The sequence below is a fragment of the Eucyclogobius newberryi genome, unplaced genomic scaffold (genome assembly GCF_026437365.1).
Source record: "Eucyclogobius newberryi isolate DKJ021-1_F unplaced genomic scaffold, fEucNew1.0.hap1 SCAF_9, whole genome shotgun sequence".
NCBI classification, from domain to species: Eukaryota; Metazoa; Chordata; class Actinopteri; order Gobiiformes; family Gobiidae; genus Eucyclogobius; species Eucyclogobius newberryi.
Genome location: NW_027316532.1, coordinates 33,237,000 through 33,250,359, shown reverse-complemented (window position 1 = coordinate 33,250,359; position 13,360 = coordinate 33,237,000). Strand labels below are relative to the sequence as shown.

The window sequence follows — 13,360 nt, the reverse complement described above, 5'->3', positions numbered from 1 at the left end:
AGAAGTTATATCCAAAGGCATCAATCAAGAAGACAGTTAAATGAAACCAGGGTTATTTTGTCACACATGTTTTAATTGAACTAAATGTTAAGTGTGATAGTAGTTTTGTCAGTGTGTAAAAGTTAGGGGTTGGTCATTGTGATTGCAGTAGTTCTAGTGGTAGCAGTTGTAAAGTTAGGTAGAATAAATATCAGATAAATAGCAGCAGCAAATGCTGTAAAAAAAAGCATTATAATAACATGATGAGTGTAAAATCAAAGGTTATTTGGCATTATAGTTGAGGCAAAGGCCCATATGGTTATGATTTTGTTTATGTTTCTTGTACTTTTAAATTGATTATCTATCTAATGAAGAAAATTTAATGCATTGAGGCTTGAAATGCATCATGTAGTTTGAAGGCTCCAGTAGATTCCAGCTTGGGCACGAGTGTGGTGAGTTACAGTGGTTTGGTGGTGGATTCAGACTGTTGTTCCTCTGAACGGCAGTGAATTACGTAACTCGATGAGTTGAAGTAGCGGTCATATTAGAAATTATAGCAGAAAATAAGGGCAATCAGTTCATATTTAGGGCTCAGGCTGAGTTGGTGAGGTCACTTGACAGGGATAGAAGAGTTAATATCGATAAGTCCAACAAGATCTATAACTTAGAGACGAGTTTGAGCAGCATGATGAAATTAAGTATCAAGAATATAGGTCCTGGTACAAGTGGTCAAAATTACAAACGCATCTTTATGAATCTAATATTGGGATGGATTAATTGGAAAATAATGTCAAAAGGGGTTTATAAAAAGAGAGCTATGTTTCTAAATATGGCCAAAAGTGGGGGAAACATAATAATAATAATAATAAATATAGCCGCAAGCGGCAATGATCGGCCCTCGCCACGCCGCCGCCACGCCGCCGCCACACCGCCGCCACGCCGCAAGAGGAGGGGGCGCTAACGCGCCCCAATTGTCCTTTTATTACGCCTACTGCTGAATCTGTGACGCTGTCACATCTTCTCCCCTTTGTTTTACCATCAAAAAGCAATTTTATTTTGAATTCTTTGCAAAATGTGCGGCTTTGCCGCACAGACACCGTGACTCTTTGAATGAAAATGTGGATAACTTTTGATGGTCTTGAAGATGAGTCTCACCAAATTTCAGGTTAATAGGGCTGACGCCCTGGGAGGAGTTTGTGAAAGTCTAAAGTGTAAACATGTTCTGGCGATTTCCCCATTGGAATAACATGAAAGGTTTCGGTCATCGTTACGGCAACGCCATAACAATTATGACATGAGTCATTGACTTTTTTGATGGGGATGCTAAAATTGAGTTGTGTGTCAAATTTCATATAATTTCGCAAAACTAAACATTTAACCTCCATATAAAATCTGTAGGGGGCGCTGTGGCGCCAAATGAATTTATTTCACTTCAAGTAGGTTTAGGGCAAAGAGTTTAACAACTGATTCTAATTTGACGCAATTCGGACTTTATCTGCGCAAACGGCAGAAATTTTAAATATGGGAGATTTCTGAAATTCTAGCTACAGTTTGCGGCTTCGCCGCACAGAGACCGTGAGAGGTATCAATGTAATTTGGATAACTTTTGATGTCCCACTCCTCAGTAGCATTTTCACCAAATTTCAGCTTTTTAGGGCCAACGCCCTGGGAGGAGTTCGTAAAAGTACGACGTTTGGAAAAACTCCAAAGTCATGTTTAGCCATTTTTGAAGCAATATGGCCGACATTTGGTTGGGCGGACGGCGTTGCCGTAATAATATTTTTTACTTCTCTTGTCACCATCTACCTCTGCGCCAAATTTCATGATTCTACGATCAGATTTTTTTTGGGTCATTTCCCATCTCTCAATGCATTTTTGGTACATTTGGGGGCGCTGACGCGCCAATTTTTTAATTTTAGAAAAGGGAAATAGCCAGAATGTAGAGAGGCACGATTTTTAGAGGCGTGCAAATTTTTGTGACTTTTCGTCAATGTTCACTGGGTGAAAAATAGGGGGGTTGGTCCCGAGAAGAAGAAGAAGAAGAAGAAAGAAAGAATAATATTCCGATGCGAAAACAATGTTTCCCATTTTTCAAATATCATAAACTATACATTTTCGGAAAGCGCTCGCGCTTTCCTACCTCATGGTGTGGGTCCCTGGTCACTGACGGGTACTTTCGATAATTTTGAGTGGGCTCCGCCCACTTTGTGTTTTTGGCCCTCTATACAGTAATAATGTTCAATTTTTGCCTTACATGCTTATATGCACGGAACATGCAAGAGATGGGGAACGTATTCGTGAGCTACTTAGCGCAAATGAGTGCTTTATATGGGGATGACGACCGCTTCGCGGTCGTCATCCCAATGTAAAGTGCTCGTTTAGTGCGAACTTTTGCACGGGCTTCGCCCGTTTACAACGGTAATGTTCCATTTTCCTACAACTAATTAGTATGCACGGGGCGTGCATGAGTGGAGGAGTGCGTTAGTGAGTGTTTGGAAGTGGGCGAGCGCTTCGCGCTCGATTTTGTGCGCACTACGTGCGCACTTTCGCAGCCGTGCTTCGCACGGCCTTACGAGATTAATAGGCCTCTCGCCAGCTTGTGGCGCTCGGGCCTAATAATAATAATAATAATAATAATAGCTAGGTAAAGGGGGAGAGATATCTACATGTCTCAAAACCAAGAAGTCTATAGAATATATTATCTCAAAAGGAGAGTTATCATGCATGAACCAAGGGAGATATAATGTATCTGAAGAGCAGCTTTTTCTGCAGAAACTGTTCGGGTCTTGTCTGGTGTATTGTCATCTTTTTGTGGCTCATCAAGACTCTATTCTGCATTGAACCTTCTCCAGTCCAGAGATCACTTACATATCCCAGTATCTAGCTCCATGCACTTTTCATTTCCAATTGAGCAATCACATAACTGCTGTCTATTTCATAATATAATGTGTAATAATTCACATTTGGAAGCCCTTGGCCAGTGGGTGAAAGCGGTCACAGTTTGACCCTGTCTAATCCCATGTCCATGCACATCCTTCAAACTCAAGCATCATTTATAAGCCCACAGTGCATTATTAAAAGCCTCATGAGTTGTTTTTCTCTGTGAAATATCGATCAAAGACTACTTATAGCACAAGATCATTTACATCGAAAGGAGTCCTTCAAAGTCAGGGTATTGTCTTTTACTCCATAGAACATCATTATCAGGGAGCACTGGGACTTTTAAATAAACTGCATTTCATATTTATGGTTGGGCAAGAAATTTAGTGATGTATTTATGTTCTCAGAGTAGAATTCTGCTCAAAAAAATTCTGTGGTTTGTTTTGTCAAAAGTTCAGGAGCTCAATTATTTATAGCCTACATATTTTATTACATTTTATCACAGATTATTTTTTACAAATACATTTATAGAAACCAATCAAAAAGCGCTTTTAAATGCATTTTTCATCAACCTACAACTACCCTGAGGCTGACTCATGCAAACGGGGCTGCTTTTCTGTGCTAGCAGCCTCTCTATTTTAAAGTCTTACCTGCTTTTATTTCATCCAGACACAGAATTAGTTGGTCTACAATTAATCATATTTACTTGATTGACTTGTCCCTTTGTGTGCAGAAGCTGTATAGCCTCCAGAGATCCTTACTGCGGCTGGACCAAAGGGAGCACCTGTTCCTTCCTGCGTCCCGGGACCAGGTATGACCCCTTCCCTCATCCATACAGGCATACATCTCCATGACAACCTCACACATGTCCCAGCATCATCACGCTCCATCTGCTTTTTGCCTGTTTACCACTCCGGCTTCTGTTTTCCCTTTTTGTTTCGTATCGACCAGCTATCTTTGATCAAAGCTTCCTCTTCTATTTGTTGTCTGCTTGTGTTTGCTCCTCCGTCCTCTCAAGGTTACTACACCTGTGGAGGAGACGTCCCATATATTATTCATGTGTTCTGGAAGTCCTTGTATGTGTCTCGGAGTGTTAGCACCACTGTCGAACATCTGTGCCCTCTAAGTAGCCTGTCACACAGTCCACCCAGGTCACACTTATTGATTCAAGATGTCCGCTGCCTCTACTGCAGTTAAAACGAGCCTGTGTTCTTTCACTTAAGCTCCTATCAAGTGCTGCCACATGACGCAGTGTTTGTGGCGGTGGGTGGCTTACTCTGGAAATGTGTGCTTGTCTGGTTAGCTCAAATGTCACAATGCAAGAGAAGGGGCACAATAAATAATATGTCTATCCATCTATCTATCTATATATTTATTTTTATAAAGAGTAGGATTACTAGCAGGATTACTATTGCAAAAACACATCATCAGTAGGGTCAAACTAACCTGTCTCACGACGGTCTAAACCCAGCTCACGTTCCTTCCGTGTGTGTGTGTGTGTGTATGTGTGCGTGTGTGCGTGTGCGCGCGTGCGCGCGTGTATATTCGCCCTCCGAGACGACTGCTGTTGTGATTTTAGGCGTTACAATAAATACATTTTATAATGACATAATGAAACCCTCAGTTGTAGAAGAGAAGATAAATGATGGTGCATTTTTTCAAATCAACTTTATGACTTTGTTCCATCCTCCTGGACATTTGAACCCTGAAGAGCTCTAAGTCTCTCTTCTGATGTTCTGACCACCCGTGCGCCGCCAAATCAAATCCCTCTTTACTCAGACCTGCTTATTGAATTAGTCCTTGACAAACACAGGTGTAGAGGCAGCAGAACAGACAACACAGCCTTAAAGACCACCTCAGGCTCCTCGCTTATACTGTTAAAGGCCTTTGTGTGACTCCTGATTTGATTTACCAAGGGCGGTCAACTCGCCAATCGATTCTGCATTGAGTTACCGTAGATTTCCACTTTGTGCAATAATGCAGCTTCTCTTTGGTAGTCGAGGCCGCAGCTGACGGAGGATTAGGAAATGACTTCATAATTGCAGAGCTGAGAAGAATTTCTGATCAAAATCATATCCAGTGTTTTAATTACATATGCAGTATACGGCAAAAGTAATGGTCCACAGGAGTCCAGGGTGCAGAGAACATTATGACCAAAGGAATGGGCCTGTGGTGGAGTCTGTTTTTAAAGGCCCTTTTGGCGTGTTGTAATAAATTAAGTAGAGGTTAAAGGTGCACTATAACTTTTAGGCTGGGGGGTCCACCACTTGTTTCCATGGGGATGTTATTGCTTTGCCAGGAATGTTCCATAGTGAAACATTAAACATATGTATTTTAGATGTATTTAATTACTGGAATTTGTACATTTGTTCATAGAAAAAAATAAAAATGCATGCAAACCTGTAAACTATGATCGAGGCATAAAGACATGAGAAGTCTAGGAGAGGCATTCAACCGCTAGGATAATATTAGATGTGTTTGGATGTGTACTGACTCATTTCAGAGCAGCGGAGATGACCCCTGTGCCGCGGACAAGCATGTGTGGTTTTGGTTTGATCCGCTGCTTTAAAGTGAAAGTAAAAAAGTACCATCAGTGTGTTTATTTGTGCTGCAGAGAGCAAATAACTTAAGCAGGTTTCAGCCCGTTCAAAATCAATGAGATGTTGCCTATGTATGTTTTCCAAAAATGCTGTTATATGCATGATCTCCGTTTTCTTTAAGCGATTATAAATGCTAAGTGTTGGTTCTAGGGAAGATGAACCGTTTTGCATCGATGCACATGCGCAATTCAAGTGCGTCGGTAGAAAAGTGACACGTTACGGTGCATCTGACTTTCTATGCATATACTTTCTCGGCTAATCTAGATTCATCCAAAACTGACGCTGCAAATGCTATCGCTAATGCCCAGAGCATTTGAAACGCGGACTGAAATGCTCACGGAGGAGGCTCTGTGCAGCTAAATGCATTATTATTGACAGACATAGTGTTCGTGTTACGTCTTTGCTCCAAACTTTGCTCAAATTGGCAGCGGAGCAGGGCTTGAGCTTTGGTTTAAATGCATATTAATTAGACATGGGCTCTCAGGCTTTGTGGGTTTTTATAGGCCTCAAACATGAATAATATGAGCAAATAATATTGTACAAACATGATGACAAATTATTGGGCTATTTTAAAGTAGGAATATTTTATAAAGGTAACAATTTACTCCAAATCGAGCGAAATTTAACATTGCCCACTTACTTTATAAAGGTACAGCATCAGACTAATCAGTGTTAATTAATCATAAAAAACATAAAAAGTAAGAAGATTCCTGTCGGATTGAGATAGGTATCGGATCGGTATTGGAGAGAACAAACTATTACCCTTAGTGCAGATCAAATGGCATCGTTGGTTGTAAGAAATGCATCTGAACTGAATTGCCGGTGCATATTCTATCCGACAGAGTTCTGATGCTAATGCTAACTTGACTCAGTGGCATCACCAGCACCAGGGTCTTTCAATGGAGATGGATGTGTTTCATCTCCATGGAGACAAGCAGATGGTGGACCTTCCCTCAGAAACGTTCCGTGCACCTTTAAGTTATTATTAAGCATTATATCAGCCCAGGTCAAAAATACAATCAGCTTCCACTTCACATTTTAACATATCTATTTTCTGCTCTCGTTTCCATGTTTTTAAGTTGCTGGGCTGCTAAAGAAGTGAATGATAGATTGCATTCATCCATTGCTTAATTACCTTCATCTCTGCAGCCAAGTTCCGACATAGCCATGAAAACAACATCTTTACTCAAACCATATGTTTCCAAAATAACATATGGTGTATATCTCTTCGTCTTTTATTGTGAAGTCTTTTAATGTTGAGTACCTGGAGGAGAAAGCACCGTAAAACTAAAATACACAGAAACACGCAACTCGACCTCAGCGGTGATTGCACGCAGCGGTCCACAGTCCATGCACCGCTTTGGGCCTAATATGCAGCATTATTCTTTATTAACATGACAAGAGGAGTAGGTTCATAGCAGTCACTCGCATTTATCACATCCAGACACACGTTTAAGAACCATTGTTGGTTTCCAAACAGACTTCAGTTAAATCCAAACGAAAACTCGTTTTGTTTAATTATGATGCCTCGCTGTAGATTAATTGTATGTTGTATAATTAAAGTTATGTATTAGTTATTCCAATTAAGATTTGATTCATTGATTTGGTTCATTATGCTAATTATCCAGGCATCGCCATAAATATGCATGTGAAAATAATATCATGCACATTTCTTTTACTGCCTTAACCAAACGATGATTAAGCATTCATGTAACACCAGCTCTCAGCTAATTGTCTTGTCCTCTGTGTCATCCATCTTACAGTGGACACAATCCAGTGTAAAATCTATAGTTAACCTGAACTACTGGGAATACGCAAGAAATATGTAAATGCAAACTGTATAATCACAGCTATTTGCATACAGTAATGTTTTCCGGTAGTCAAAGTAACAAATGCAGTTTTACTTCAAGTCCAGATGCATGTTAAAAATGCTGTGCCCGATTTTTGTTTGTTTGTTTGTTTAATGTTTGATTAAAATGAACTAATTCTGTTCATGTTTTTGGTGGTAAAGGAAGTGGTAATTGTAAAAAAAAAAAAAAAAAAACACCAATAGTTTTCCTTGTTTGCCTTTAAATTGATGATTGTTCCTCACTTCTTTAGAAAAGCAGACTCCTTCTAAAAAGAGGATTGGTGGTCAGCCTTGTGAGGGAGGACATGATTGCAAATGAAAACCAATCACTTTGGCAGTGTGCAACCTCTGTATATGATTAATGTTAATATTGTGTTCCCATATGTGAAATGACATGCGTATTTCCTCTAACACTCACATCCGTGCCAAACATAAGGCAAATCCACTACGTCCTCAGCCATAATCACTGCGCAGGCTACACATTTGGCTGCACTTTGACTTAAGTGTCCTATTTCCGCCCATGTGGCCCCTTGTCGGATTTTTCCTTGTCCATTTTCTCACACTCTGTCGCTTTGTCTGTCCATTTAAAGCCGGTTCTTGTTCTACAGCTCCAAACCACTAAGGGACTGTGTTATTTTAGCGACACACACCTGGCTCGTGCTCTGCTCTGGTCGCTGCACACTCTCACTTCATTATCGTGCACAGTTTTCCTCACTCGCCTCGACCCCGCATTGGAAATGAGTTTTAGAGTAGAACTATAAATAAGCTCAAAATATTTAGAGCTGGAGGCTTATGCTGCAGTTTGTTTGTTTCTATGGGACACATCATTTTTTTCCACAAAAGAATAATTAACTTGGTAATATTACAAACACTGCAGCCCTGGCAAGATGTTTATTTACTTTACAGACATTATCTATACGTTTGCTGACCTACACAATTTACTTAATTAATTATCATATCCATTGACCTTCCAGACATAAATATTCTTTTAAAGTGCAGATTTGGGCGCCGGGCGGATTGGTCTGTGCGGTGTTTAAAATATAAACTTTCAGCTGAAAACAACAACATTGTCCAATCTGCACTTTAAGATTTATAGTATTTGTTTAAAAACAATATGCATTTAAATGTTGTTTCCAGGATCTTTTCCGTGTTGAAAAATGTTTTTGTATAACAGGAAAGTAAAGCCCATGAATAAAAAAACAGTTCTGAGTTCAGAGTTCTGGTCCGACTGCTACAAAACCCTGGAAAGAGTTTCTGGACAAACCAGGACTCTTTTGAAAGCTTCATGTCTCAAGATTCAATCTTATCTTTTACAAGTTTGAAAATGTCAACTGTTTTGTAAAACTTGCCTCATCTGTCGTGGGTGACATGGCGGAATAAAAACTTAAACTTAGATGCATAAAAAAGGCTTGTGCTGGTCCTAGCAGGCTGGTTGGAAAGTGTTTAAAATTCAAAGTGTTTAAATTTCATTAAAGAAACAGCGATCTGCTGTGGTTCAACATTCAAATGCGTGACACATTTCTGTCTTATGCGACAGGGTTAGCTGTTGTTTCTTAAATGAGTGTTTATATAACCAACAGACATTGGGTTGTGGAGGCAGCAGTCTAAGCACTTCTAAGTCTTCCCTCAGCCCAGACACTTCCTCCAGCTATGGGACAGCCCGAGGTGTTCCCAGGCCACAGAGACATAGTCCCTCCTCATATCCGCCCTTACATCTCATCCTTTCGACTATTACAAAAAGCTCATGACCATAGGTGAGATTAAGAACGTAGCTCGACCAGTAAATTGAGAGCTTTGCCTTCCAACCGTCTGATACAGAGACAACAAGCCACTGGCCTGAAAAGACTGGCCATCGTGGAAGAGCAGAGGAGGCCCAGGCGCAAGTGTTTAATGATTATCTTTTACTTTGCATTGCAGGTGTGGGCAAAACGGAACACTTTTTTCTCTAACATACCAAAATGTTTGATATTTTAAACTATTAGAAGGACTGAGGAGGACTAAACCACAGAGGCCATGTTCATAGGCCACAAAGCAGGACTCGAACACCACAGTAAAAACATAAGAATCATGGGCACTATACGTACCTACCACACCATAGTTTATGACCCCAGAGAGAGAAGAAAGAACATGTAGCACCTTTGTAAACACTGTATTTATGGCGCCAGCTCGGAGCACATGTTTTGCCCCTGCTGTAGAGCACCTCTTATTTTTGTGTGGTCCATAACACAAATATTCATCTTTAAACTTCTTCATTTGAAATACTAAACCAAATGTTGTTGATTCGATACTATACAAAAACATGATGTACTTTCTGCTCAAAACTAACCTCTACTCTTTTTCTACCTCTTAAAACATATAGTATGCAGTTGAGTACCTGATTATCCCAACCCGCGCCTGCTTTCCTCTTCACATTTCCCATTTTAACATTTTAACTCCACCAGTGCGGTCTTTATCTGTGGCGTTTGCGTTTTTTTTCGACTATTACAAAAAGCTCATGACCATAGGTGAGATTAAGAACGTAGCTCGACCAGTAAATTGAGAGCTTTGCCTTCCAACCGTCTGATACAGAGACCGCATCACTGCAGATGCTGCACCGATCCACCTGTCAATCTCACGCTCCATCCTTCTCTCACTCCTGAGCAAGACCTTTGTATGTTGTACTTTGTATGTAGTCTTAATCCCAACAGCACGTCAGAGATGTTTGAAAGCAGTAATAGTAGATCTAGAAATGGTATAGTGGCAGTAGCGGTGGCAGTTGTTAAAAATGCTCCTATATAATATAATATAATATAATATAATATAATATAATATAATGTAGCTATTAAAATGGTTTTATATGCATGTATTCACAGTTTGGAGAACTTTCACCTCTCTTGCTGTTCTAGTCTTTCACAGAAAAAAATGTGTTGTCATCTACACTTGCCCTCTGCAGTAAAACACTGATCCAGCCCCTTTGTCTTCATGTATCTGTGCCTCTGATCAATGCTGGTGTCTGCTCTCTCTCTCCTCAGACTGCCGTTTGAGCAGGACGTGGAGCAGGGGAACGTGGCCCACCTGGGGGACTGTGACGGTAAGTGCCTGCCCCTCCCTCTGTGTCTGTCTGAGGGGTAAAGATATCAGCCCTCTCTCTCTTCTAGGCCCCACACAGAAACCCAGTCTTTTCAGTGTAAACAACCAACTATAATTGAAGGGACGTACAAATGCCAGTTGTGTGAGTTTAGACTGGGCAAATCCACAAATTAACAGTGGGACAAATCCGGCTCTGTCTCTGCACTCCACGGTATCTGACTTCTCACTGGAGGCGCCGCAAAGACACTCTACTACTTTCATCCTGCTTAAAAGCTGCCCACACACATTTGTATAAAGATGGTGTTTTACCCAAGATTATCTGTAGTCATAACTCAAAATCCAGCCGAGCAAGTCTGCTAGTTTTTCAGTTTTAATTGGTCTTGCACAAGAGAAAACACAAACAAACTCAAGATTCAAGAATACCACATGGGCAGTTACGAGAGAGAAAAAACATTTATTTTTTCGGGTTGTAATTGAAATATTGATTATTTGAATTTATTCATTCATTTTCTACCGCTTGTTCCCGTTCGGGGTCGTGGGTGACCTATCCCAGTGACTTTGGGCCTTAGGTACATCCTGGACAGGGGCCAGCTCTCGCAGGGCCAACACAGAGACATAGAGACACTCATTCACTCTCACATTCATTCACTTGGGCCAATTTACAGTTGCCATTTTTGCCTAAGTATAGTTTTTGTCAGTTTTAAAAGCCTCTTTACAGTTGATGAGAGGGTAAACACTTTATTTGCTCCAGGTTTTATTGGACAGAACCAAAACAACAGGCAAATGTGAGTTAAAAGTATGCACCGTCGACTATTATCTAAATTAGAACGTGCTCTGTCCTCAGAAACTCACAAGTTTGCTCAGTCCACTGATGAACACGAGAATAGCTCGAGTACTCTCACCATGAAGCCCTGGTATCTCTACATGAGGACGATGAAAGCCTCTATGATGAGGACTTGGACCTGGAGGATCTGCTCTGCCCCACACCAACAGGGGGCGTTGAAGAGCCCGAGGCCAAGGAGACCCACCTGGTGTCTCCCACCATCCGGACACAAGCCGTCAGGTCGAGCCTCTCTCCAGCCACTTGCTTCCCCTGAGGAGAACACTCTGGTCAAGGACCTGTGAGAGCAGCTGGTGTGAGTGATGGCAAAGCGTGAAAATCAGGTCAAAGTTACCAAGTCATTGAACCTGAAGCTAAAGACTCAGGAAAGTCACTCTCCAAAAGTAAGAGAACCAGCTGGAAGAATTAAGGCACACAAGGATATCCAATCTCTTTATTTTTATTTGTTTATTTTGTATGTTTTTGGCCCGTAGGCTTTATGAGACAGGACAGCTTAGCGTGACATGGGGATGAGAGAGGGGCGAGGACACTGCGGCCGGCTGCACATAGAGCCTCGCATGTGTGCTGCCGCCTTAACCACTCAACCACTGGGCAGCACACTATCCACTCTCTTTATAACCCTGCAGTAAAGGACAATGTGCAACTCAAACTCTAATCGCCAACGCCATTAGAGTCACGCAAAAGATGAAAGACGAGCTTAGAGAACAGGACTTTGTAATTGTTGAACTGGGCACAACAAGCCACTGGCCTGAAAAGACTGGCCATCGTGGAAGAGCAGAGGAGGCCCAGGCGCAAGTGTTTAATGATTATCTTTTACTTTGCATTGCAGGTGTGGGCAAAACGGAACACTTTTTTCTCTAACATACCAAAATGTTTGATATTTTAAACTATTAGAAGGACTGAGGAGGACTAAACCACAGAGGCCATGTTCATAGGCCACAAAGCAGGACTCGAACACCACAGTAAAAACATAAGAATCATGGGCACTATACGTACCTACCACACCATAGTTTATGACCCCAGAGAGAGAAGAAAGAACATGTAGCACCTTTGTAAACACTGTATTTATGGCGCCAGCTCGGAGCACATGTTTTGCCCCTGCTGTAGAGCACCTCTTATTTTTGTGTGGTCCATAACACAAATATTCATCTTTTAACTTCTTCATTTGAAATACTAAACCAAATGTTGTTGATTCGATACTATACAAAAACATGATGTACTTTCTGCTCAAAACTAACCTCTACTCTTTTTCTACCTCTTAAAACATATAGTATGCAGTTGAGTACCTGATTATCCCAACCCGCGCCTGCTTTCCTCTTCACATTTCCCATTTTAACATTTTAACTCCACCAGTGCGGTCTTTATCTGTGGCGTTTGCGTTTTTCTCCCGAGACACCGCTCTCTTTGATCTCAGCTTTAATTCTAATGCGTGGAAATGAATCTGTAGCTTGTGAAAGTTCCACCAAGTTCATGCGCCCATGTTTTCCCTGAAAGGCGAACCGATAAATACTGCATAATGTTTTGCACTGGTGTGACTCTGATCCCGTGCACCGTTTGATGCCGTGCGCCCAATCGAGCCGTCTGATTGGTCGGCCACAGGGGATGCTCACTTTTGTGCTCGCTGATAGAGGGGAGATTATTTGTCTTCATTAGGACCATATGTCAAAAGCATATGGACAGAAGGGGAAAGACTGAGGCATGATATCCGACGCTCTTTCATTACCAGCGCACGATGAGTAATGGCTTTTCCCTTTGTAGATTTAGTGGCAAAATGTGAGGGAAGTTTGTTTGTTTCTGGACCAGACTGTACGTACGCTGGGAGCTCGCAATTAAACAGATGACTTTTATTTTACCACCACAATTCTATTAGATGTTGACAAATAGCAGCAAAAATGAATAGTGTTTGTGTTGCTTTTGAATGTGTGTCTACCGACTAACAACCAAAATATTGACTTATGTGCCCACATTTGTCTCACAGACGTCCTTAATTCCTACATAAATCGCTGTATTTCATTACATGAGAATAAGGACTGACACCATGGGCAGTAAAAGCTGCTGTTGTCTACATTGTCTGACAAAAAAATTTGATATTGCAACAAACTAAATATATCGCAGTAACACCATGGTTCTCTTATCTGACAG

At 41.1% G+C, this 13,360-nt stretch overlaps 2 protein-coding genes across 2 annotated transcripts in view; one reads left to right on the top strand and one right to left on the bottom strand.

Moving 5' to 3' along the window:
• plin3 (perilipin 3) overlaps positions 1–13,360 on the bottom strand; it is a 292,037-nt gene that overhangs the window by 147,295 nt on the left and 131,382 nt on the right. The gene's annotated exons all lie outside the window — the stretch shown is intronic.
• sema6bb (sema domain, transmembrane domain (TM), and cytoplasmic domain, (semaphorin) 6Bb) overlaps positions 1–13,360 on the top strand; it is a 127,748-nt gene that overhangs the window by 86,646 nt on the left and 27,742 nt on the right. Inside the window, exons 15-16 of the mRNA XM_072437991.1 lie at positions 3,593–3,670; positions 10,320–10,378. Of these exons, the coding sequence (XP_072294092.1) occupies positions 3,593–3,670; positions 10,320–10,378 (137 nt within the window). The remainder of the gene's footprint in view (positions 1–3,592; positions 3,671–10,319; positions 10,379–13,360) is intronic.